This window comes from Ciconia boyciana, chromosome 5 (assembly GCF_034638445.1).
Source record: "Ciconia boyciana chromosome 5, ASM3463844v1, whole genome shotgun sequence".
Lineage (NCBI taxonomy): Eukaryota > Metazoa > Chordata > Aves > Ciconiiformes > Ciconiidae > Ciconia > Ciconia boyciana.
In genome coordinates this window covers 54,345,491-54,371,996 of record NC_132938.1, presented here as the reverse complement: position 1 = coordinate 54,371,996, position 26,506 = coordinate 54,345,491, and the positions used below count along the sequence as shown (strand labels likewise).

The following is a 26,506-nucleotide window of genomic DNA, read 5'->3' as shown; positions in this document are numbered from 1 at the left end:
AAGAGCTCAGCCCTACTTTGCTGCAGCTGAAGCAAACTGTACGTGCACCTCAAGCCAAGACAGAGGTGTTTGACCACCACCCTCATTCAATAGCAATAGTATATGTCCAGCAAGAGCTGCTTTTGGGTGGGGGAACAGCAGCTTGGTCCCATCACAGGTACACTCAGTCACCTCTGCTGCTTCAGGCAGTGTCAGTGCAACACGGACCAAGGCTGAGTCTTCAAGGGGACTGTGCACAGCTGGACGTGCCCCTCCCCAGGGAGGCAAAAGGATCTGAGGAAGGAGACTTCAACCCAAATGAGAAGTTTGTAGTACTCTAAACACAAAACCAAACAGAAGACTATAGCTAGTATAAGAAAATACTCAACACTTCACCTCAAGAAAAAGATCGCTTTCCTTTTAGCACGGAAGCAAGAAAAAAAACAAAGCCTTGAGGACCTACAAAAGATAGCTCAGCTATTGCAAAGACACACACCAAGAGCAGCGTTCTTATAAATGGTGTTCTATAGAGAGTGATTATAAATTTATAAGCATTTACTGACATTTCAATACATCTCCATTAAGTCTTCTCTCATTAACTGCATGCACCTTTCAAAACAAACTCCTACCTTCAGAATATTTCATATGGAAACAATCAATACAAGTATTATCTAAAACTGTAAAGATGTAAACACCCTAACGTAAAAATATAAATGTGTAGCTGATATCTAGGTAAAAATTACCTCTGATTTTTAGACACAATGTATAAACAACTCATTTACATATTACTGCTTAAACAAAAACTGCAACACCCAACTTGGGACTGCTGAGCTACCACAGATAGGTTTTCCCATGTTTCACCACCAAATATACATCCCACAAACCTGCAGGTACTGTTGACTGAGTCCTCGGGACAGTGGTGGTGGCACTGACAGGACAGCTTCTTCTGCGGAGGGGCAGGTGCCGTGCTCTCACCATCTTCTTTTCTGGTGTCCATGCTCAACTTGCCAGAACTTCGCAAGGGCATGTTGTTTAGAAAATTGGCTATAAATATAAGGAGGGGGAAAAAGAAACAGTTCTAGGCTGGATTGCAAGACGTGGAATGAAGGCTTTAAAGTATTTCTACCCATCAAAACTTGAGAAAGTTATTTGAGCTGGGTGTTCACTAAAGAGCAGTTTTCTGTAGAAGCCTCTGAAACGGTCACCGTATTTGAGGCTTATTGGGCCTCAGTAGCATTAGATCAAAGGTGTGGATGTTCAAGTTCTGCTGCTGCCAAAGAGATATGTTGTGCTTTTCAGATTGCAGAGCACAGCTTTTCTCCTATGGCATTACGCAGGTCAAATCCTTGGTTACAACTTTGTGCTTTCTTTGTCTCTCTACTCGGCACATACCTACATCCACTGAACCCCATAAAAATGAGTGGCATTTACAGTACTCCAGGCAGAGCAGAACATGGGCATACAATTTAACAAAGATTTAATGGAAAGTGATGTTCTTTCAAGTTCAACAGCACCTTCTGTCACTGAATTGCATAAGCACTACTCCGAAAACAAGAAAAAATAGTTAATTTCTATTTTAAAAAATTCTATAAACAAAGTAAAAGGCAAGAATGTGTTTTAGAATGAAAAATGCTGAAATATATGGAGGTGATGATTACTTCTAAAAATATCAGAGTAGTGAATCTCCATGGAGCTGGTGGAGTACAGCTAGACATGTTGGTGATGGGCTAGGAGCTGTTTAAGTGACACCCCCCTCCCCCCCCCCCCCCCCAGCTCTACTCAAAAATATCAGCTTTCAGTGCTTGTGAATATTTTAAGCCTCAAAGACAAAAATCAGATCAGCATGAAAAGCTTCAACAGGCAGTTTCTCACTTTCCTTTTGCTTCCCTGTAAGAAATCTGACTAGAGGGTCATTTACAAACAGCTGTCTCCAACAGAGTAGTTGAAGAGCAGGCTTGAAATTCTTGATTTACTCTTAAGTCTTTAGAAACAATTGGCATTATTATTATTATTATTTTGATTTGCTCCTGAACTGCTGCTTTGACTCTAATGAAAATCTTCCCCAAACCTCCATCATCAGGACTGATATATTGTGGAGCTGACAGAAAACTGTATCCTTTTCAGCTCCCTACAGAGAGATGGAGTGGGCAAACAGGTAGAGGTGATGGGAACAAGTAGCTACACTTCAGGGCTTGGATGGCAAGCAACAACCGAGGCAAGAACAGGCTTGAAAGGTCCTGAAGCAGTGAAAAGCTGGAGGAAGAGCAGGGCTGTTCAACCAGCCCATGCCCTTAGGAGGACCAAAGAAGTCCAGTCCGTGCTCCTGGGTGCATGGGACCAGCTAGTGCCCTGAGCACAAGTGTGCATGTCATGCCTCCCAGCTGCGCACCCCTCCTCTCCTGTGCCAGCTCTGGTAGGAAAGCCCTGCAAATGGACAGGCACTGGCAACAACTGGCAACAACTGGCAGACAGGCTTTAGTTTTCTCCATGGTAACAAGAGAGATGCAAGCTTGTCCCTAGCAAACCAGGAAAAAGCTGAAACTTGTTAGCTCTGGGAAAAGTGGGGCTTTGCACATAAGAACAGCTCATTTAGAGAAGTGTTAGCTTTTTGAACATTATAGCCCTTCCACTCCTTGCATATTCCTTGCAAAAGAGGTGTATTAATATTAAGGTGATACACATGAAAGACAATCATTCACCATATCAGACTATAACACCTATGAAATACAAAACTCATACGGCTTGATCTTTGCTCAGTACCTATGTATTCTACTGAAACCGACTGGATTGTTGATTAGCTTACCTCTTCTTCAAGTCAAACCAGAAAACTAGTTACAAAACATATACAAACAATGGGCTTGCAACCCTTGTGCCCAGCATCAAGATATTAATTGGATTCATGACACAGCTGGATGTCGAAGTCCCATACTGTTTTTACTAACATTTGTTTGGCAAAATTAGAACTAAATGGATTAGTTCACTCAAGATTCATTGTATATCTGTGTACTCATAGCTGTACCTTAAGATGCAGTGGGTGCTTAAATTAAGAAAAAAATGCACTGTTTGTTTCTCATAATTATGATACTTTAAAATGCAGCCTGTGTACAACAAATTAGTATCAACAGATGTTTGCTCCCTGGCTCACAGGATTAGAGATTAAGTAAATTCTCTTTCAATCAGCCTTTTTTGTCTGTATTACCTTGTGTGCTAGTTTTGGCTGGGATAGAGTTAATTTTCTTTATAGTAGCTAGTATGGGGCTATGTTTTGGATTTGTGCTGAAAACAGCGTTGATAATACAGGGATGTTTTTGTTGTTGCTAAGTAGTGCTTATACTAAATCAAGGACTTTTCAGCTTCCCATGCTCTGCCAGGTGCACAAGAAGCTGAGAGGGGGCAGAGCTGGAACAGCTGACCCCAACTGACCAAAGGGGTATGCCATACCATATCATGTCATGCTCAGTATATAAAGCTGGGGGAAGAAGAAGGAAGGGGGGGGATATTCGGAGTGATGGTGTTTGTCTTCCCAAGTACCCGTTACGCGTGATGGAGTCCTGCTTTCCTGGAGATGGCTGAGCACCTGCCTGCCGATGGGAAGGAGTGAATTAATTCCTTGCTTTGCTTGCATGCACAGCTTTTGTTTTCCCTACTAAACTGTCTTTATCTCAACCCACGAGTTTTCTCACTTTTACTCTTCTGACTCCCTCCCCCATCCCACTGGGTGGGAGTGAGCAAGCGGCTGCGTGGGGCTTAGTGGCCGGCTGGGGTTAAACCACAACACATTGTTACCACTGAAGGGGGAATATTCAACTATTAATATTCCTGTCAAGGATTTTCAGACTTCAAGCTCATGAGGCAACAGAGTGAAATAGTTTGCTCTGTGTATCATTTCCATAGCTCTTTCTACAAGCTATCTACGGTTTCAGCAGAGATCTTTCCTCAGCAAGGAGTGCAAAAACAAAAACATTTTACAACTAGCACAAAAAAAAGGAAAGGTTTAATTACACATTTGAAAGTGCCTGAAGATGTTAAATATAGGCAACTCAATACCTTCCTCATAATACATACAACTGCAGGTCATTCCTTTTTTCAACAAATGTATAAGGCAGTCATAGTCCAATGCAATCTGTGCCCATCACTCATCAGGGATGTGATCATGAACAGCTTCTGTAGAACTTGCCATAAACTAAACCAGCTTACATCCCTAGACCTGGTTGTAGTTAAAACAAGATAGGTGGGAGCTGCTGAATTGGAATCAGAAATCTGAAGCACCATCAAAGCATCACAGGTGGCTATTTAGAGATGTAGTTTGGTTTTTAGAAAACTTAGGACAAACAGGCTGGCATTCAAATTTACACTTTCCAAGAGTGTGAAGTAGGGATGTAGCCTAAGGTTTTGCTTTCCACTAATGCCCAGGGTTAAAACTAGTGTAAAATCATTGCAGTTTAGTGTCGAATACATTAAATCAAGTAAAATTAAGAGGTAGGAATAAGATACTTTCAATCAGGCCCTTTCTTATCATCTAAAAAGAAAAACTCTTCTCACTCCATTCTCTTGTTCCTTTCATGCCTTAAATTCCTGGCTGCTAGCTAAAAAGATGGGCAGATCTTTTGCCTCTCACACTCAGATATCTCACCCAGCAGATGACCATGGAACATGTAAGAACTCTTCTCCCACTCAGAGCTGAGTTTCAACAAGGTCTTTTGACTTCTACGTCTGCTTGGCTTTGGAGCAGAAAGATTTTCAGCAGTCCCTTCCCCAAAATGTAAGATGTAGGAAGAAACCCACAAAAGCTTTCCAGTTTGGCAACATATTCCTACTGATTTCAGGTGTGAAATGCACAGTTTGGGATGGTGAAAAGCCTACTCCTCTTGCATTTGCTGCTGTGCTGTAACAAGTACATGTTGGTCATGCAGCCCTGGCTCTGTCTAGGGATTAGAAGCCCTTTGGGTTTTGAAAGCTCTCCTAAGGAGCTATGTTCAAGTGCCCTGAAAGCAAGTGATTTCAGGCTACTTAAATTTGGCTGCTTCTCTGCTGTAGCCTATTCTGTTGCAGTCTGCTTATGGCCAGCTTCCCATCCCTGATGAACTGAGCACAGCTTGGGACAACTGCAGAAAAACAGTGGTATCAGAAATAAGGTTATTATAGTCTGCTGAGAAACTTACTGACTGCATCAGGGAATTAATCAAAACAGTTGAGAGCCTGAAGGTCACCATCAGACTGGTGTATCTTCATAAATTTCAGTTGATTTTCTCAGCTTATTCCTCTTTTTACAGTAAAATTCACAAGCATGTACAAAGCCCCTTCCACCACAAGGACAGGCAGGTGGCCTCCAGGGCTTTTATGTCTCTTTGAAGTACTGCTCCTGAGAAATATTTTCCTCTGTAGCACTGGGACCACTCAAAACTGTGATGTGATGGCCTCTGTTATGAATCTGTACCTGAGAATGGGGACTGTGTGCTCAAAAGCAGCATGGTACTGTTGGTTTTTTCCAAATGTGTTAGGGTGTTTCTCTCTCCATGCTTTGCTTCACCTGAGCTCCTTTACAGAAAGGCACATCTACAAAGATCCTGAAGCCAGGAGAAGGAAAACAAGGAAAATAAAGTGCTGTAAAATGAAAGCATTATCCTGGATGACCATGAAAATGACTAATGTCTAGTCTAAGCCCCCACTAACCTCCATGCCAACAAATAATCCTTCTTGGATATATTCTTCCATTTTGCTTCCCGTTCCTCCTAGATGTCACGGTAATCTGAGCACTAAGCTTTTGCATCTAAATACTAACTTTCTCAAGTGGCAAACCATTTCATGGTTTTTCAGTTTGTTTTGCTATCATTTTTTTAAATGATAGAGAAGTGATCACAGATCCCCACTCCACAATCACAGTGAAGTAACCATCAGGATGAATTATATCTTGGTTTTAAATAATGCTGTTTAATGTTGGTTTAACAGGTCTGTAGACAGTGGTACCTCGCACACAAAAGGAAAATTGCCTATTAAGCTTTGCATTGACTCATGTAGGTGCAAAAAAAAATTTGATCTAGGGAGCCCATCTCTTAGTGTACATTCAGTCCTCAAGCTCTCTACTGTGGCTGCCAATAAGTACTCCAGTCCCTGCCAACTGTAGCCATAGTTATGTGATTTGGACAGGAATTTCTCCACTAGAATCTGGATAAAGCCCAATAACTCATTTCACACTGGCCCACAGCCATCAGATGGTAATGACTTTTGGGCACTGCTCTGATTCAACAAGTCTGGTAATGTAGGAGGTGAAAAGCTCTGTATTCTGTTACTCTGCATTCTGTAGTCCAAATCTTAAGCCATCCTGTTCCCAGAGGATGAATAATTAGCAATAGTTATCTTAACAGATTGATTTCTGTTCCACAGCTGTGTGATTTATCTGCTGTCTATGCAGTGAAAAGGCAGATCTTCCATGACCTTGCAGGGGTTTGTCAGGAGTAAAAGTCAGACTTGCTCCTTCCTGAAACAGATGCTACGGACCACAAACAAGTCTGTTCAGAAAAAAAATATCAGAGTGCTGTGCCCACTCCTCTTTCTACATCGGGTATTTGAAGCCTCAGATTAATACAGTACCATCCATTCACATTTTCCCAGGCCAATAACAATGTTTGGCTAGCAACAGCACCCACCGACGGAGAGCAACGTGTACTGCTTCAGAGAAGGTATGCACCTAGGAAGCTTTGCACATCAAGGAATGGCTGTTTCAACTGCTGCTTTGGACTGGAAATTAAGTACGCTCATACAAAAGTGTCTGAACAGTAATTAAAAAAAAACCCCACCCAAACCTCAACAGAAAATCAGTCAACTTGATAAAACTGTTGGATGGAAATTTTCAACCACAAGGTTACTTCATCTATACCCTGCACTAGCCTATACAGTTGGTGTGCTTTTCCTCAAATCATACTTTTAACAAAATACGAAACTATCATGCAACACCCTGCTAGAGTTTCCTATGCTATATCATGAACTATAGCCTGATGACTTCCCACCAGGCCAGGGTTATACCATCGACATGATTGTTTTGAGAGAAAGGGAAATAACTAACTGCTAACTCACTGTACTTTACAGTCATCAGATAAAAGAATTTTCATGGGTTATTTTTTGGCAAATAGTCAGCAATGAAAACACAGTACAGTTAAAGAAGTTGAAATAAATTACACCTCTTAACTCAGCCTGATCTACTGTGTAAAATAGTCAGGAGGTAACAGTAAAACACTTTTTATTGGTGACAATCATATAACAGAGAAGGAAAAATGGATCATGCTGGATATTCAAGGCTACCATAAAACTCAAGGAAAGGTCAGATGCTGAGACCTGCACATTTTTGACCCAAAACCACAGTAAACAAAATCTGGCATAAAACCACCAGAAAAATGAAAACAAAGTGCCTTCCTTTCCAGTGTGTGACTGTATTGCACTAGTGAGCCCAAACTAAGGTTGGTATCAAATGGTGTTTGAAAATAGCTGTACCCTGATATACATCCACTGTAATAAACTGGCATACTAAAAGAATTGTTGGGCTTATGATTTGCTTCAATTCCCACCTATGCTGGATTTCCTGTACACTAAAGCACGTAGAACCTACACATTGCTCCTTCTCATCTGTGTATTTCAAAATTTGGGGTGGTTTTGCTTCTATTCATGATGCAAATAAATAAGGTTTGCAATCTGATGTAATTTTAAACAATCTGTCAAGGTAGTTTTCTTAAAAACTGTTTCTGTCCATATTCATAGAATTGCCACTGAGTGCCAATATAGCTACAAGCATATGGCACTACTTTAAATAATGTATTTTTCAAAAATTGCTTTTGTATTTGGTTTGAAAAGGATAAACACCCTTCTCCAAAAAGTGTTTAAACCATCTTAATCACACATGACATTATTAGCTAAATTAGTTAAGTTCAGTATGGAACATAAGCTGTGACAAAGCCACTGAGACACGACCCTTCAAATTAATACTCATACCATACTACTCGCAACTTAAAAATGCAAAGGCTTCTTTGGTATCATAGCCCATGGAAAATGCACATATAATTTGCTGTCCACCATTATTACATCACAGTCTGAGTGTTACTTTTTCCTGGTTTCCTCTCATTTCTGCTATCCACAGTTAATCTTAGACATATTTTTCATTTGGAAGAAAAAGAGAATTGGCTGGCACATTTTTCATAGCGTGAGATAGCATACCAACGGAACAGAAAAAAAGCACAAAAGACAGACATCTTTAAAATTTCCAAAGGAAAGTACATGCAAAATGTTTCAGCCTGCTGGCTTGCACTCAGTAAAGTCTACCCCTACCCACTGTAATTCCCCATTAATAAAGAATTTCCCCAATTCTGTCAAATCTCTCACTTAATTCTACCTTCTACAATCCTTTGGTTCCATCTATAAATGTTCCATGCCAAAAAAAAAAGCTTTTAAAATGTAAGTAAGTAAGTTTTTAATATTTGAAAAGATGAATGTATTTCACATAATTCTCACTAAGATATCAACAACTTTTCTTTATTTCTAATCTCTTTTCAAAAGCCACATTTTACACAGCAAAAGTAAAATGTGTTGGAGCTACCACTATTCTTTTCTGAATTGTGTGTTCTTGTACAATTCAGAATGAACAACATTTTGCAAACATTTGTGTAAAGGCACTACTGTTTGATGCATGTATGAGGACAACAGGTAATAAAACGGGAACTGCGAGATGCAAATATTTCAGGAATACTAAGGTGAGATCCAAGGTCAGATCTAAGAATGACTGACTCTTCTGACTTCATCCCCAGAAGGATTCTGAGTCATAACAGAGCATCAGTTGAAAAAAAAAAAACCACCAGAGGAGATGCAGGTGGAGCTAGATCAGACCTCTTCTGATCTCCCCAAAGTGTTAGTATTTAAGGTTCCACAAAATAGTAAGAAAGGGATATTTATTTCAAAGGCACACTGGCCTAGCTTTGTGAGACAACATGCAGAAATCTAAGTTTTACATGGTGGCATTACTTTATACATTGCTTCATTTATCAATTTGGTTCCTACTGAGTGCCCACATTTACTTTACAGGATAGCTTCACATAGAAAATAAGCTACTGAATATATACAGCGTACGAAGGCACATTAAGGATAGTCTCATGTCTTCATCAAACTTACAATATTCCTTACCACAGAAAACAAAATTAACTATTTCAGTGAAATTGCTGAGGCATTTTCTTTGAAAGAGGTTGTTTTTATCTCTCATCACTTTTATGTACCTGAGCTTTTTCATCTCTTCCTCAACAGCATCTTGGGAAAATCAAAACTCATGAAACTATGCCAGCCAAGGCTCAGCTGTAAAACCCCATCTCCCATCTATGAGCGTCACCTGATCAAAACAGGGAATGGAAGCTCAGGTACAAAGATATGAAACAAGCAGTCTGGATATTAGGCGACAAACAGCAGTGTCTTGTGCCACGCTCTTCATTTAGAACATTTTTATGTAAAGAAAGATAGGAATATTGCTGTTAACATCCAAAGCTAGTTATTTCTGCTTTTAAGCTGCAAATCCCCACATACACTTGCAGTTCCAAGCAGCGAACACCGAATGCCACCATCCGGAGATTATGCAAACATCACTACAAGCAATCTTGAAAACTCTCCTGAACACTAGCAACAGGGAAAAACAAAAATACAGACAGGAAGCAATGCAATGTGATACTATTACTACTAAACTATGCTTTGCTATCTGATCTTTAGGAAAGCATCAAAGATTGCAATGGGCAAGCTGTAGATTTTTACTTATCATCATTTCAGATGATACTTAGATTGAGGCATTCAGACAATGGCATTAAAAGAAACAGCAATAGGCAGTTTTGCCCCTGTGCCGCTCTCAGGTATGTTTAATAAATCATTGTCACTCCTGTTCCCTTTTCCAATGAAAAGAAACCCAAGAGCACCATGCCAGTAGTCAAGACAAAAATAGTGCCTGGAAGATAAAAATACCAGCTGGCCATTCTCACCCCAACATCAAAGACTGCACCTGTATATTAAAATATAATTAGCATGTGCACATGCCATGCTTGCGGAAGACAGTGCCAACATTATTCAGAGGTGCCAGTGCCCTTCTAACTGACTGGGTTTGGCTGTTCACGAGTAGATGTGACATATCCCCAGCTCAGCCTAAAGAGCAACCTACTTCATAAATCACAAACTCCTTTCTCAGTCCTGCTACATTGGAGTTGTTCCCTCTCACTTCTCATAAGAATAAATTAAACAATGTAGACATTCGCAAAAAAACCCCAAACCCTGTCATATAGCTATCTTATGGCATAAGCATGCTATATGTTTAATGGCTTTTTAAAAAATTTTATGGCCATACATATATAACTTCCTTTAAACTTGGTTTATTGATTAGCTTATCACAAATGCTTCCCAAATCATGGGGATGATGATGCTTCCTACCAACTCCGCTCCCCACTTTTCCTCAAGTGACTGTCTATCTCCCAGAAGGACAGATTATTTAGTGTCTGAAAAAATCACTAGTGTATTTTGATAAATTTTCACGGACGGATGCCATCGGCATCCCTAAATCCCACGTGTTTATGGCACACTCAGCAACTAACTGTTGCTGAACGAAGCGCTCGAGGATCTGCAAGAATTTTTCTTCCTGGAGGCAAATGCCACCCTGCCAGGTCACCAGGCCAAGCAGCGTTTTAAGTAATTGAGCAAGTGACAGTATAAATTCTTGCCCTGTTCAGCTGCCAAGGCAGAGACTGAACTGAACTGACTGCCGCTACTGTTGGCCTCACCACACATGCTGAGTAGGGATTTGAACTGCATGTGTAGAAATCGTAAGCGATGAAGAAGATCTTTGTGTTCATGAAGGAGGGCTGAGGCACAAATCTTATCTTCTGCAAACATGGCCAAATGCAACAGAAGGTGTCATTGACTCATTCACTTTGACAGAAAACAAAAAAATCCATTTAAAGGGGGAGGAAAGCATCGCTATTGCAAATGAAAATTAATTGCATGCATGGAACAACAATAATCAATTTTGACCGCAGACATAAGCACTATGGTTTTCCTCATGTGTTTGAGCAACCTAAAAGCATTTCCCTGTCTGAATGCTTCAGAGCATCTGCTGAGCTCGTGTCTGCGCGGGAAGGAGGTACATGCCACCCGCGCCTAGTGACACTGCTGCCAAACAATCAACCAGTCCCCGCTGGCAGGCCACCATGCTCGCCCACCCACTCGGGTCTCTGGAAGAGGAGGAACCAGCCATCAGCCCCACTGGGTTTGCTTGCTTTGTTTTTTTTCCAATGTCATATGGATACATCTTCATAACTACACTTCATAAAGCACCCCAAAGTCTAAGAAAGAAAAGTGAATTGCAAACACCCTTAAAACTTGTATCCCATGTGCTCTTCTCCTTGACCAGAAGTTTGCAAGAGCTGCATGACCACCTTTCTCTCCTTAGACTTTCTCTACAGAGTATGAAGCAAGAAACAATTCTGGTCAAATGTAAGACTGGTTTTTTTTCAGCACTCAGCCATATATGAACAGTGATGAAAAGTGTTAGGAGAGAAAGTACATTTGTTTTTATTATTTGGCTATTTTTCCAATTAACTAGTATCTAAAATGTATAGAACAGATGCAGCATTTTAATAAGCATTACTGACATACACATGCACTGTATATTGCCAAAGTACCTTTAAAATTAGACAGAAAGGTATCTATTGCTAAGGCTAAAACCAGTTCCAGCTCTGTAATTCATTCTCAAAACACAAACTTGGCATCAAAATTGGTCTATTATTGCCAAAACATTTATTTTTAAATTAACTTCAAACCCAAAGATTAATATAAAAGCACATTTCAGGAGAAAAAGAGAAACATCCTTTTAAATTCATTGTCAGGCTGAATGCCAATTACCACGTCTTCTAAAAATCTCTTTTTCTTTCCTCGTTCCTCACCAAAAAAGGGAATAGGAAATCTTTTGTTTCACCTGCAGTATTTTCTCTGTAAATCTACCATCTCTCTCCTTAAAACTAAACTAACGAAAGCACACCTAAAGGTCTGAAGCAGACCCCTGACAGCGTACACTCTGACCCACAGTCCAAGTGAATGAACAGGAAATCTCCAGTATGTTCCCCCGCAAGAACTGAAGCTTCAAACACAAGACGGCGCACGTCACGAGCAGCCAGCTCCCTGCTGCCCCGTGGGGCAGCCCCACATCTCGCCAGCGTGACAATGATGCTGCTTTTTCTTCAGTCACGCATTTCCCTCTTTGACCTTTCTGCAAAACTCTCTGAACTTCATTGTTGGTTGTTTTGGTTTTTCTCCTCCCAAAATCTCTTTAGTGTTGTGCTCAAACCAGGCTTTAAAAAAAATGAAGAGAAGAGAAGAGGAAGAGAAGAGGAAGAGAAAGAAAAAAGAAAAAGTAAAGAAGAAGAAAAAGGGAAAAAAGAGGGGGAAAAAAGCAAGTGCTTTGTGAGCTGGAAAGCTAAGCCTTCTACTTACATTGGGTTTCCGCGGGCTTGCTACATCGCTGCCAGATTCCCCGAAGATGAGAGTCATGTGAGGAGGCAGAGGGCGGCTCGGGGGGCTCCACTAAGCAAACACAGCACCGTACGCTGGGCTAATCCTGCACCTGTGGCGTGTTATTCAGCAGTAAAGAAATGTAGTCCAGACTGCCTCTGCCTAATACGGCTCAGCTGTTTTTCTCTGTACTCCCTTTGATTGTAAGCTGGCAAACGATATTATTTCAGCCAGGCGCAAAGCAATATTCAGGCTACATAGGATATGACAGTAGAAAGGTGGAAGAAAAAAGAAAATCTTGGAATTACAAATAAAACAAAGATTCTGAGCAATACAGATTTTGTAACTATTTCCAGATGGTTAGCAGCAGCTTCCAAGGTCAGTATGTGAAATGCACACTGGAGCTGGAGCCTTTTGCTCCCTACCTCCCTTTAATGTGGGTCTACCTGCGATACGGGATACACCGCAGTGGCCTGGCTCTCATTTATCCAGCTCCATACGTGTTTTCCAAAGAGCGCAATCACGAGAAGGTTTCAATGGTTTTTAAGGCTTCTCTCTGTTTACTTTGTAGGCAAAACAAAAAATGCCGATAGAGAACAGACTATTAAAAGAGATGGCATACAACCAGAAATTTGTGGGTTTTTTTCAGAGAAAGAGCCACCAAAGAGGTCCTCAAGTTGCTACCAGGATATATAGGTTTTATCGTAGCATGTCACAAAAAAAGATAGGAAACTTGGTAAAAACTATATAAAAAGAAGAGCAAAATCTGGTCCTGTAATGGAAAGACAGCAAGGAGTTCACCCCAAGGCAGACACACGACCATTGACATTAATTAATTATCCTGATATTTATCTTACAAGTTGACTAACCACTGTTAAAAAAAATCCATGTAATTGTGATCCACACAGGTATATAACAAAAGAATATTATTTTTAAAACCCCCACAGATTATTATTTCACATCCTTGAAATAATTTAGTTAGCTTGTAATTTTAACGCAAGGAAAACTAATCTGGTAATTGACATTTATTCCAGATAACACGGTCATTTAATATATCATGCCCCCTTCACATAACATCTATCATTTCCATGCTAGTATGTAACTGCTAGAGATTACCTATAGCTACTGTTACTAATCAGCTTTTTTTCCCTTCTGATATTAAGCTGTAAACATCAGACGTTGCAGTCAGAACATGATGACAGCATTTTGTACTTTAAAGGCTTTTCTCTACAAAATGATACTTCAGTTTCTGCTCCATCGTTACCTAATCTAATTCCACCTTTGGAAACTGGTAATAAAAATAAGAGATATCTGCACATTCAAAATTATGTATCCAATTTCTTGTTGGAAGGTTTGTTGCTGCTGCTGTTTACCAATGGGATTATTTCCAAAGAAATATTTTATGTTTAAGAAAAATGTGTGTTTTAGAAGAGCTATATTCCTATGACAAAATGCTCAAAACTAATCTGGAACTATATAAACTTCCAACTGATTTCATGCAGAAGGGCTGACTCTTCAGGATGCTGAGTGAAACCAGTATGATTCCCAGTGAAATAACCAAAGACAGGTATCTAGATATTTGATTTGATCTACAGAGGACAAGGTAAGAATCAAGACTTTATACAAGATGAACATCAAAATAAAAAAGCTGCCTCCAATTTCCTCTTTCAAAACAATTGCATATATTGTCTTTGCTAATACTTATTTCTTTTTTTGGAGCCTTACACATGCTTTTTTAAAGCTATCTGATACTAGCAGAGGCAACGGTTGAATTTTTCCTCCTCCATACTGTTTGGTCTGTTCCTGCTGGATCACTACTTTAGAGAGCTACTGGTACATACTAACAAGACCATGCGTACCACGAGAAAAAGACATGACATGCAATCTTCTGCCAACGCAATGCTGTAACATGGTCCGGCTAGAAACTGCTTGAACTGCATGGTGGTACTCCTGGCAGCCATCACATTTCTCCTCTTTATCCCTCCGAGGGCATCCTGCTTATTCTACCTCGTGTCTCTTGTAGTCCATTCATGGGAACGTCCAATAAAAACATCTTCAGAGCTGCAAGTAGTGTTTTGAATTTGCTTTCTTTGTATAATGTGGCCTTTGCACTGTATGTGGTGTTACCCAGACTGTGCTCTGTACCAGCCTTCTGTTCTCCACCCAATACAAAGCTCAAAACCTACTTTTAAGATAATGTGAAAGCTCAGAGAAACAATGAAAAACATGGAAGCTGAAGCATAAACAAGACTGATATAAGTTTCTTTAAGTAGGAATAGCTTTCGTATACAGTTCCTTTTACAACCGGTCACCCACCTAAATGTTTACATTTAATTAGCTTTTCAAAACAGTGGACTAGATGGCTGTGGAGACATAGGAATTAGGTACGGAGACTGCTTTGTGTATTACTAGCTAAAATTCACCTAAAGCCAGCAAAAGCTGGATGTTGGATTGCCTATTTGAAACCAGAACCTTGTCCTCGCTGAAATTCTTCAAGGCCAATATCCATCTCACAACACCTACAGTTGCAATTTCCAGTGAATACTCTTTTTGAAAGTTAAAAAAGCTCAGGTAAAAGATTGTATGAACAAGTTGACAGAAGTATAGAGGAGTATTAATGCTTAACGCCATGAGGCATTGTTGCTACTCATGTTATTTAAATTTCATGGATAAACAAGCAACTTTTGTTCCCAAGGTAATAATAATTAGCATTTCTCATGAGTGGTAAATCTACTCCTTTTTTCTTTCTTTCCCCTCTCTCTTCCTGAAGCATGCACTTAACCCTATTACAAAGGAAAGCCTACCACTCTCCATTCAGGAACCAAGCCAAAGGACTTGTCAGGAAAATATAAAAAAGGCATCTTACTTTCATTAATACATTAAAATGTCATAAAAAAACTCGCCCTAGGACAAAATGCAGTAATTGCCAGCTGCCTAATTATTTTCTCATCCTCTTTCAGCCCCAACACAATGCCTCCGTTAGGCTGTCTGCCAGCGATGTTTGGAACATTAAAAATATCCCCAATTTCTGCAGAGATTTCATCTTGCAAAATGTGCTCTGATGGGCAAAACTGGAGCAAATCTAAGAGTAAACTGATATTATTGACTTCAGATGATGAGGGAAGCAAGACTACTGTGTGCTGTCAACTCACCCTCGGGTCTGTATCCATATTCGTAGAACAGTTCAGCGATAGGAGGTTAGAGGTGGCCGAGGACAAACTTCGGTTCCCAATTAACACTACTGAGCCCCGAAAGCCTTGTCTACCAGGCGCCATGACATACAAACTATCCTCCCACTGCACAGGGCCCTTGCTCTCTGCAGAGTTCAGTGTCTCCTGACTTGCTCAACAGTGTAAGCAGAGGGATCATTAGTTATGACTGGTAGAGTCTAGGAGATAATGTTGACTCTTATTTCAGGAACTATTAAGCTATAAACACTGCTCTGAAAGCCATTTATCTGCATTTTAAGATAAACAGAGAAGCTACTCAATTAAGTAGATTGCAAGAAATAAGCTACAGATGCCGAAGTGAGCAACTTTTAAATTCCAAAAAGGAAAAACTGTGCATTTAATAAGCACAATTTTATACGGCAAAATCACTGACATGGAAGTTCATAAGCAGCATAGCTTAGCCACTCCGTGAGGTCTGATGAAGAAACACTAATCAAAGTGTAATTACAAAACAGTTAATTCCAAGTCATGCAAATTACATGCACTTACAATTTGCAAGTTATTACCGCAGATACCAGTTTTGAAGTATAACATTATGAAGTGGCAATCCTTGTAGAGCAGTATTTACATTTTATCTCCACATCACCACAATTTGAAAATTAGATGCTATCCCAGACCTCTGCAAATGAGATAAATGCCAAAGCTGTCATGCCTGAATCTGCACTTGCTAGGGAGGAACATTCTTACTGAGATAAGCAACAGAGTATGAAATTATTTTCTCGAGTCTTGCCAACTAACCACATTTTTTACTGAATACTATTCATCTATTTGGACATATCTCTATGAGATCTTTAAGATACTAGTTTAATAAAATTAAAAAGGAGGGGAAAAAAAAAAACCACCAAAACCCCAAACCACTAAAAAGCATACCCACAAAAGACTTTCCAGCATCCTTTAAAAAGATGTAAAATACAAGGCATTCTAAGCATCAAGAAAAAGATGGAACTTTTTTTTTTTTTTGTGTGTCACAAAAATTAAAAACCTGATCCTTCCTCGCACTTTCAGATGCCAGAGCTTTTCAAGCCCGCGCTGAGGTCAGACGGGGAACACGCAGGTGCACCGCGCGTCGGCAGCTGAAAGCTTGCAAGGTTGCACCGGAATCTGATCCGCGCCCCCCACATTCCTGCAGGCATTATAAATGCTCCCTGAAGGAATATTACCCTAATGCAGACTAATTTTCCGCAAACAGCCCCAGCCTCATTAAACCTCTTCTTTATCAGCATTGTTCAAAGCAGTTTTTCTGGTAATATTGAACTCCCTTATGCCCACCTAAAAAGAAAAGAAACTCCTTTTATGTTCTCTCCAGTATCATTTCTCCTATTCAGGTCCACTGGCACTACACAATAGATTCAATAAAAATATTCAGTTTCATCATACAGTAGTAATGTCCCAAAGACTATGACACAGATTAAGAGAGAGAGGTTCTGTTCTCATAAATAAATATAGAGTAAAAAGACCACTCTCCAAACAGGGTTTGACAGATTTATATGGGTGACATCTCAGCAAGCAGGCAAGCTGAAGTGAATTAACAGGACAGTATTCCTAAAGCAGGTGTTTTCCTGGACCTGCAATTCTTCATGCTCCTGAAATGGCCTTGCACTCTTCCCTAGACAAATCATTTTGCCTCCAGTGGGACACACAGACTCTGTTCTCTTAACACGAATAGCCTTTGCCATTAAAAAGATTTAAAAATTTGAACGTGCTTTCACCTAGCTTTATCGTGGAGACTGCCTATGGCATCTTATCCCAGATGCTCCTTGATGCACCTTGCCATCTCCAAATCATTGATGTGAACAATAATGTTATTTTAAAGCATTTCTGGTTTGCAGATGAAAATCATTATTACAGGACTGGCACAAGAATACCATCTGCAGGCATTTCTTCTTCCCCTGCTCCATCCAGATTGTCCTGAACAGCCTGAAACCCCCAATACAGCTCAGGATAACAAAATACAGAAAGGAGACACAGCCAGAGGGTATCTGCCTGTCCTAACCACAGACTCTAATAACAATCCTGAAATGATAAAACTAGTTGTATCGTAACTTGCTTGTTCTGAGAAAAACAGCAGACCAAACAGTGCTGTATTTTCCAGTGATTCTTTTTCCTGTTGTTCAACGTACAGACACCCAAGAGAGACTTCTGGGAAAAGAAAATGCAGGCAAAAGCACTGGGAGAAGGCAAGCCATGCATCCACAGTCTTTGGCCAGTTCACTTCAAGCTGGTAGGGATTTTTTAAAGGAAATTAATAATAAATAAATAAATAATGTTTAATATTTATATTATATATATATTATATACATAAAGTATATAAATATATATAAACAAGAAATATGTAAATAAATAACCCATGAGGGCTCTGAACTGGGGGAACAAAGAGTTAGTTACACTGAACAAATCACTGTGAAAATGAAATTTTTGAAAATGGGAAATACTGCTACTATCGGTATGATAATACCAGTATAAGCAATGTGAGAATGAAAGCTATGGTCCTCATAGCTGCTCTTCACACGTGCACAATGAGCACAAGTCTGTGGAATAACATGGTGATCATATGCATCTAACTATAAAATAAGCGACTTCTTAAATGAAAATTGCTGTTTATGAACAGACTTTGAAAACAAGCCAAAGCAATAGCCCTGCACAAGGAACCAGCTACACCACCCTCTGGACAGCTCAGTTACAGACCGTAATGCAGAGAGACGCAATATGCCATACTGTGTAGTGCATGTGCTCTGATGTCCACATAGTGCTAAGCACAGCAATAATGACTTCTGATGCCCTCCCTACCATGCTGAAAAGAAAAAATTAAGTATCGTATTTCACACCATTTATAAAGAAAAATAAAGCAATGTTTCCCATAATTTAGTCTTCTGGTCTTCAAATCACTCACTCTTCTTTCCTATTTTCCCTCAACATACTTTGCTCCATAATGTTTTAAGCATTTAATTTATTTTACTCAGTGCTTTTTTTAATATTTGTTTCTTTCTTCATGGAGTTTTCTTTTAAACGAACCAAGTAAGTTTCTTTCCAAAAACCCTTTTTCCCCCCACTTACACTCCCCTGGACTGCCTCCCTCTCTCTCTCAGTTGCCTTTCTTCTCTTCTATAACCTGATCCCTCTTCCAGCCCCTCACTCCTCCCACTTTCCAATGATGCTTTGACAAGCTCACTGGTATTTTTCCCCTTTCTCTCTCACTTATTTTCTCCTCATTTCCTGACTGATTTATGTCAAAACCATCTGACCCCGACTCCTTCCTCAGCCTTTGTGCATCTGCCCCACTTTCACATCCCTTTAAAAGCACATGCCATAGGGACTCCCAATCCCAAACCAGGCACTGCTTGCTCCCAGCTGGCACGTACCCATACACCCAGCACACGAGCTATGCGACACACTCGGTCCTCTACAGGAGGGCAACCTCCGTATGTCCTTCCCGTTGGTCCTCACACTCCCCTGGGAAGGGAAGCCCTTCTCCCTTCCCAGGTTTCCCCCGGGAAGCACCCCAAAATGACTGCTGCGGACCGGAGCAAGGGCAAGAGGAGCACTGCTACCCCTGAGAAGGAAAAGCAAACTGGAGACAGGCAACAGCCCTCTGACGTGATGCGTTGCTTGCCAAGTCGCTAGCTGACACGACAAGCTGCCTCCTCTTCCTTGATCAAGTTTTTTGGGTTTGTTTTTTTTGGGTTGATATGCTTTTTAGAGAAGACCCAGATAAGAGAACAGAGGCTGCCGTCTACTTATTTCAACTGAGATCCCATCTGAAGTTCACCAAGCTTTCATTAGCCCCTTAAAATTGAATTAGAAACCTTGACTTCAGCAAAAGTCAATGAGAAGTTACAACTAATTCCAACATAATACAATAGTGTGGGTCTTTTAGAGACCTCACATGAAATTACAAGGAAGTGGCTATGTTCACCGATATGAATTAAAAAAATCAAAATTAGATTTTTTCTTTCCCTTTTCTTCTTTTTAGCTATTTCAAAGAGATGGAAATTGTCATCCACCTGAAGTTTCATTTTTTTCAGCTCCAGTCAATCTTTAAAAATAATGCAAGTCATGAGAACAAGGGGCCTACAGCAAATATGTGTTTCAAGCTGAGATGCTGTGTAATTTCAGAGAGAAAGAAAAATATTTTCCCAAGCTTTCAACTTTTCATTTGTATAAAATAGTTTATTTTATAGCTAGGTAAAGATGTAAAATTAAACTTCCTCATTAGTGTAACGTACTGTAACTCACTATAAATACTGTTAACATAACTAAATGCATGAATTGTGCAACATTTTCCATCAGAATATGTAAGGGAATAGATGCCAAATATAGGGTAAAAAAATATAAGTAGTCAGCTTTCTTCCATAAAATAGCAGAATTCTTAAAGAATGTGTTGGTGGTCAAGTCTCTGACAAATAAGAGGTTGTTTCCATGCTACACAGCCCAACTATTGGTCTGATCAACCTTAACTAAGGAATAAGAAAAAGTATTGGGATATTCTTTAAATAAGCACAGGGAGTATTATTTTCCTATAAAGTCATCTAAAATTACTCCCTCACAACTTGTTTTTCTTATTGCTGTTCTTCAAATGCACCACTGCTAAATTAATTCCCTACTCAACTCTGCAACAGAGGAATGATTTTCTAAAGCCCTTTCCTGGGTGGGGACCGTACCAGATAAAACAACCAGTATCACCGAGTTGCAGCCAGAAGGAGAAAGAAAAGGGTAAAAACAGTTTTTAAGGATGGATGTGATGACTATAGACATTCACACACTTTCCCACATGTAATAATTTCTATTTCTACACTGCTTTCCTTTCTGAAGTAGCTTCCCCTTGGACTGAAGGTGGCGGACAGAAGTACCATCTCTGTGAGCTAAAGAACCAGGCTGATCTCCATGCCCAGGCTGTGGAAAAATCCTTCAAAAAAGGCCAGGTTTTTTTCCCCAACACAGAGTTCATGTTTTTGCCCTAAGTTACCACCATGCCCAAGGAAACGCTATTAAAAGATTTAGTAATACATTCAGCAGAAAATCAATGTAAACGCTTAAATATGTGTGACATCAGAAAATATGCCAGTTTTAATAATTTTCTTCTGTAAAGTACGTCATAGTTAGGTTATAAGTAATTAACTAATCTTACTGAAAAATTATTTCTTTAGAATACTGCACTTGCAGGTCCGCATATCTGCAATGCCTACTTTGTTCACCAACGAAAATGACACGTAACACAGATGGCACAAACCCAAGAACGCCAATCGGAAATTCAGTTGCAACTATGACTAATGTTTCCCAAATTGATAGTGAGCTACGGTTGTAGGATCCTCTTTAGGAGCTGAGCTGCGAGGCATGCATTCCAGCTGCTGGGCTGTATCAAGAAAAGTAAGAGGGAGTATTACTGGGGGGGGGAAACATCATGGGTACTGTCTGTTAGCTTTATCTTAGAAGTTGGCTTAAAACTGACGTTTAAAACCCTGACTCCTAACATGAGAAAAACATGAAGCTCAACATCAAGCCTAGAGATTGTGGAAGTGTTGGTAGGCTATACACATTACTTCTGTACTAAATGTTACCCACCTAACCTCAAAACAAGCAAGAACGAACCTTTTAAGAACTTCTCAAAAGAATGAGGTTAATAAATTTATGTTCAGAAAAGTCCAGAATAGACTCTGAGAGAAAAAATATATTTTCTTGTACAATCAGCTACATATTTTTGTTAGTCAGCAACAGAATTTCTTATGTGAAAATAATTGTCATAAATCAACAAACACGGGAAGCTACACTTAAAGAAGGGCGTCAGATATCCATGAAAAAGTATCCAAAAGAGGAAGAGTTAAATACAAAAATAACTGAATTATCACTTTATAATTTATTCTACATCCTGCTGGCTGCAGTTTCAGTAGGATGTGATACACTCAGGACAAAAACAATCATACTTCTTCAGTTTTATCCTCAACAGCACTGTTGACGTGAGTTATTAAATTGAGTGGATTCAATTCCAAAGCTGGCTATGTTTCAGGAGAGAACCACTGATTTCTGCAAACTGTTTGTACATCTCTAATACAGGACATGATCTCAAATCTTTACCCCTTTAAAAATCCTGAAGCTAGAGAACGAAATCCTGGCTTTACTGCAAACTTTGTTAGTTTTGCCATCACCTCCAATGGGTTTAGGATTTCAAGGCAAGATCTCATATGTGCAGAACTCCTCTTGCTTTCTCTCTGTCAGTTAGAGAAAGTCAATTAAAAAATTCATGTACTGAAGTAATTCCCCTGCTTCTCGCCTAGACCTTAGTTCCCACTGAAAATAAACCAAGTTGTGATGTTAAAAATGAAGGTGAAACCAAGCCCAGCATGCACTGTAATAGATTTACAGGGTCCCTTTTGGTTTTCACATTCATTGTTCTGCAGCCCATGAAATACTAGGGAGCCTTGGGAAGAAGTCAAAACCCTTGACTTTAAAACCCCACGCCCATTCAGAAAGAGATTATTAGGAACAACAGTATTCTAACGTCGTATTTCTGGTTCCCTTCACTAGTATAAAATGTTTTCAGATTCAGCAATAATATTAATCAAGTGTTTTAAGACCACCTTTTCCTTTCCCTGCAAAATTGCTCCTTCTTAGCACTCTCAGGAGTTTTTGTTTCTGCCAAAGGCAAATTCAGTTTCTGCCCGTAACAATGGTGGCAAAATGGGGCTCAGCACACTTCTAGCAAGGACCAGATGTACTTTATATAGAACATGGTATTAGAATAGCTCAAACCAAAATACTGACAAATTAAAAGTGAAAAAACCCATGCTTTTCAGACACGCTTACAAGAAACGAGCATAATCAAATCACCCCGTCTGTATGCTGTATTTCTTACACAAGTCAAAAAAAGTCCAGTAAAACAGATTGAAACATAACCACTGAAACATAACCACAAGTCATCCATCTTAGAGATGTGGGGAGAATTGGGGAGAATTATTTATAGAACAGATGGACTAGAAAATTTCCCTTAGAAACATCTTCTTCCCGCCGCCCAAAGGATTTGCCCCTCCTAATTTTTCTGTATGTCAATACGCTATATCCATTGTTTAATTTGCCCTACAGCAAACATGGATCGTCCCACCAGTGTCTCCTTTCTGGCCCTGCCACCCTTTCCAGGAGAAAGTCAGCTCAATACTCCTTCCAACTTGCCTGAGTAGAGGTTCACCAAAATCTCCCAAATGACATCACAGGACTGTCTGACAGGTGGGGGCCAACCTTTCCTCAATAAAGCTAGCCATGAGATTTTAAGAGGCTGACACTCAGTTTCATCTCAAAAAAAGGTTTCCAGGGGTTCATTCAAGGAGAACAGATGGAGGACAATGTGCTCAAGCAATTAGCCCTGCTTACGAACTTCTCAACCCACCCCAGAAATTAGGATACGGACAAAGGACTCCACTTCCACAGTGACCCCAGCACTAAGGAGCTCTTCTTGCCAAAAGAAACACCCCTTTCAAAATTCCTCAGCCAGCAGGGATGTGCAGGTGTTTCCCCCCTCCTAATTTTCTAGGCCATTGGTTGAGGGACCTCTTCATCTTCCAGTCCCAAACCACATGTGCTGGGACTTCCCTAAACTGTAGAGATTATTGTTAAAGGAAAACAAACGATGGAAATTTAAACCTAAATAATCCCTGGAGATCAGATTTATATCTGTTTTAAACTGTAAACAAATAAAAACTGGAGGTTGGTGGATTTAGGGTAGGTCTCCTCTCCTCTCATTGTAGCCATCAAAACCCAGTCACCGAACTTTCCTCCCACATAACTCAGACACATATTTCAGCTATAAAGAATAATTTTCTGGGCCCATCTTTCCAAAATATCTACATATTTCTAAAGCATCTTTCACTCTCCTTTGCCTATGGACACTGGGCAGACAGCTAACATTTAGGCACTAAATGAGAGGTGACATACATTGTACTCCCATGGTTTGGATACGCTTTTCACTTTTTGCACTTTGTGGTTCATACAGATATGAATTAGAAGCAAATGACTCCTTTCCTGCTTGTGCTTTACAAAGAAAAATAGGACACAATATCTGAAATGCTCAAACCCCATGTATTGTTTTGATGCCTGTTGCCAAAACCAGACGCAGTGATGCTCTTTGGCCAGCCATGGTCCACCTGACATCAGTAGAAATCTTTTTTCACCATGAAAAGCTGTCTAAAGCACAACCTCTCCACCCTCCCATTCCAGAGATGCATGTTTTGGGCCGCAGCAGATTTGCTTGTTTCAACTAGCAGCTCCGTGACACAACCCAGAGGCTGAAGGAGATGTAAACTATTTACCCTGCCTCCACATACGTTATTTTTGCAAGCCGGCAGGCCAGCCTCCCTGGGCCGTGTTTGTTTATAAGGCAAGTGTTCCCTGCTCCCGCAGGGCGCTCATTGAAGGAGATGCCTGGGAGTTTCTGTTTGAGGAAAGCCACTAAGTGATCTGCATGTCTGGCATGGGAGATGCTTTGTTTAACTTGAAAATAGCTTTGAAAAGTAGTACAGCAAGTGCATTTTCCCTGCAGAACCCGGTGTCCCCAATGATGCTGCCATACGAGTAAGAGAAGACACTCACACGGAGGAGTTCGTATGGAAGTATTAAGGCACCTTGAAAAGCAGTCAGTTAAAATTTCCATGGTCTGGTTTCACATGTATGCTGCATGTTTTATCTCTCTCTTTTTCACTCCCACTTCTGTAATACTTCTCCCTGGATGGTCTGTCTGTCTTGTCTGTTGTTGTTGGGTTTTTCCATTCGTTTGCTTGTTTTTTTAAAATAAAACAGGGGTGCCCAAGCTTGAGGATGAACACATAAGGAATTTTCATATTTAGTGACTAAACAAAGAATAAAAATTGGAAATAAGCTTAAATAAGCTATGGAAGCTTCCTCCAATAATGTCCCAGCCAACCTGCAAATGTCACTTTGAACACATATTGTTCAGCTTAAAGGATTTAGTTTCTTTTCTAGATTATTAACTGCTTCTTGAAATCATTGTATTTTTGGTTTTGTTGCTTAGAGCCAGGTCAATGTTTACACAGAAATGTTATTTTGAAAGAATAATATTTACATTCTACCAGTTGTACTAATTTTCAAAAATCCTGCTTTTATTTAGTTGAACTCTTAGTCAAGTGTAACTCAAATTTGTGAATACTTTGGGCTTAAAACAAAACATTTTTCTGCCGATCTGTACTTTCTTATGCTTTTTAATTGTCGTAACTTTTTCAATCAGCTCTATCAACTATATCACTTTCCAGTCTTCTAGGAGACAAATTAAGGACAATGATGAAAAAGTTAATTAGGAATTTCCTATTGTATCTATAAATTTTAATAGGATGTTAAGGTCACACATTAGACTGAAAAGCAATACAAGATAAAGCCAAATAAAAGTGCCCCTTTTTTTTTCCCAAAAGTAGAAATGCTAGGGAATTAGCACTTAGAAAATTCACAGGAAGTCACTGTAGACACTTGTCACCATAATAAGGAGATAGTCACTCAAATATCTACAGAGTTATGATAAAAATCTAAAAACCCCCATTGAGATGTGAAAATAAAGTGACATAATGGGTCCTAGTTAAAACAAGTCATCATTCCACCGTCCTCTTGGTATTCAAGACTTTGTCACAGTAGGCAGCATACCATTGGGAAACACCCCCATTTCACAAATTCACCTCAAAAGTCTGGTCTCACAAAGATGCTAATGGTTCGTTTAGAAGTAATCCTGGGTTTTAATAAGGCTTAATGCAAAGCACATTCTTTTTTTTTTTTTTTTTCATACGTAAGGAGGCCACAGCTCCACATCAATGGTTAAATCCCAGGGGTGAAACAAGGGTTTCAGCCACAGCTGGGGCCAGCCCGGCCGGATAAAAAGTATCACAGAGGACACACCAAATATTTCCCATGGAGTCACGGAAAAGTGGCATTTTGAGAGGGAGGGAAGTATTCTCTTGTAGCTCTCCTTCAGTGGCAAACCCCACAGTCAATCACTCAAGTCTTTTCAAAACATCCTACTGGGTGAAGGCTGACTTTGCTTCTTTCCATTTACTTCTTAAGAGACAGCAAGGAGGAAAGAAATAACTCACATAAAATGCAGGTGGGCTGAAAAAATCAGGCTAGCTAAGAATCCCGTCTCATCTCCCACTGATGTGTTGCAGCGTGCACCATTTCACGCAGCATGCAAACTTCTTAGGGCAGTTCATTTTTGTTTCCACCACAACTTCACTTCTATTAGGACAGGGCTGCTTGAGTTTAGTATTGAAGGAGACGGTTCAAAAATGCCTTTCAAACTCCGTGTGGCCTTCTGTGCAACATGGCTACAGGCTAATAACGTCTGCGTTTGCTAGTAAAACAACTATAAGCTTTAGCGTCAAATATTAGACAAATTTAGCACTAATTAAATGGCAGTCCTGATGCATGAAGTCTCTACTAGACTACAGGACGGCCGTAAGAAAAGCTCTCCAGTTCTGGCAGCATGCCTTGTCCCTGATTTGGACTTTTAAGGGTAAGTTCAGCATGCTTCACATAGCACGCTACTGTTAACAACCGCTCATCACTCCTTTTCTGTCTCCTCTGCTTTCAGCCCACCTAGCAGGGTCACTATTTAAGCCAATAGAAATAAATTTTTCATTAACATTTTCAGAGTATTAAATACCTTTTCAAGATTAAAATGCATTAGATGTCCAGCATTTGTTTCTATTTTTCAACATTTAGTGTTCAAAATGTCAATCTTATGCTACGTTCTGTGGAATATTTTGCTGTTAATACAGAAAAAATATTTAGTTAGAGTACAT

The 26,506-nt window shown here is 39.9% G+C and overlaps 1 protein-coding gene across 9 annotated transcripts in view; it reads right to left on the bottom strand.

Annotated features, from left to right (window-relative positions):
* Positions 1–26,506, bottom strand: part of BMPR1B (bone morphogenetic protein receptor type 1B) — a 296,363-nt gene that overhangs the window by 30,398 nt on the left and 239,459 nt on the right. For all 9 annotated transcript variants that reach the window (XM_072862758.1, XM_072862757.1, XM_072862759.1 and 6 more), the window contains one exon: positions 864–1,023. In XM_072862758.1, the coding sequence (XP_072718859.1) occupies positions 864–1,006 (143 nt within the window). In that variant the 5' untranslated portion in view covers positions 1,007–1,023. The remainder of the gene's footprint in view (positions 1–863; positions 1,024–26,506) is intronic.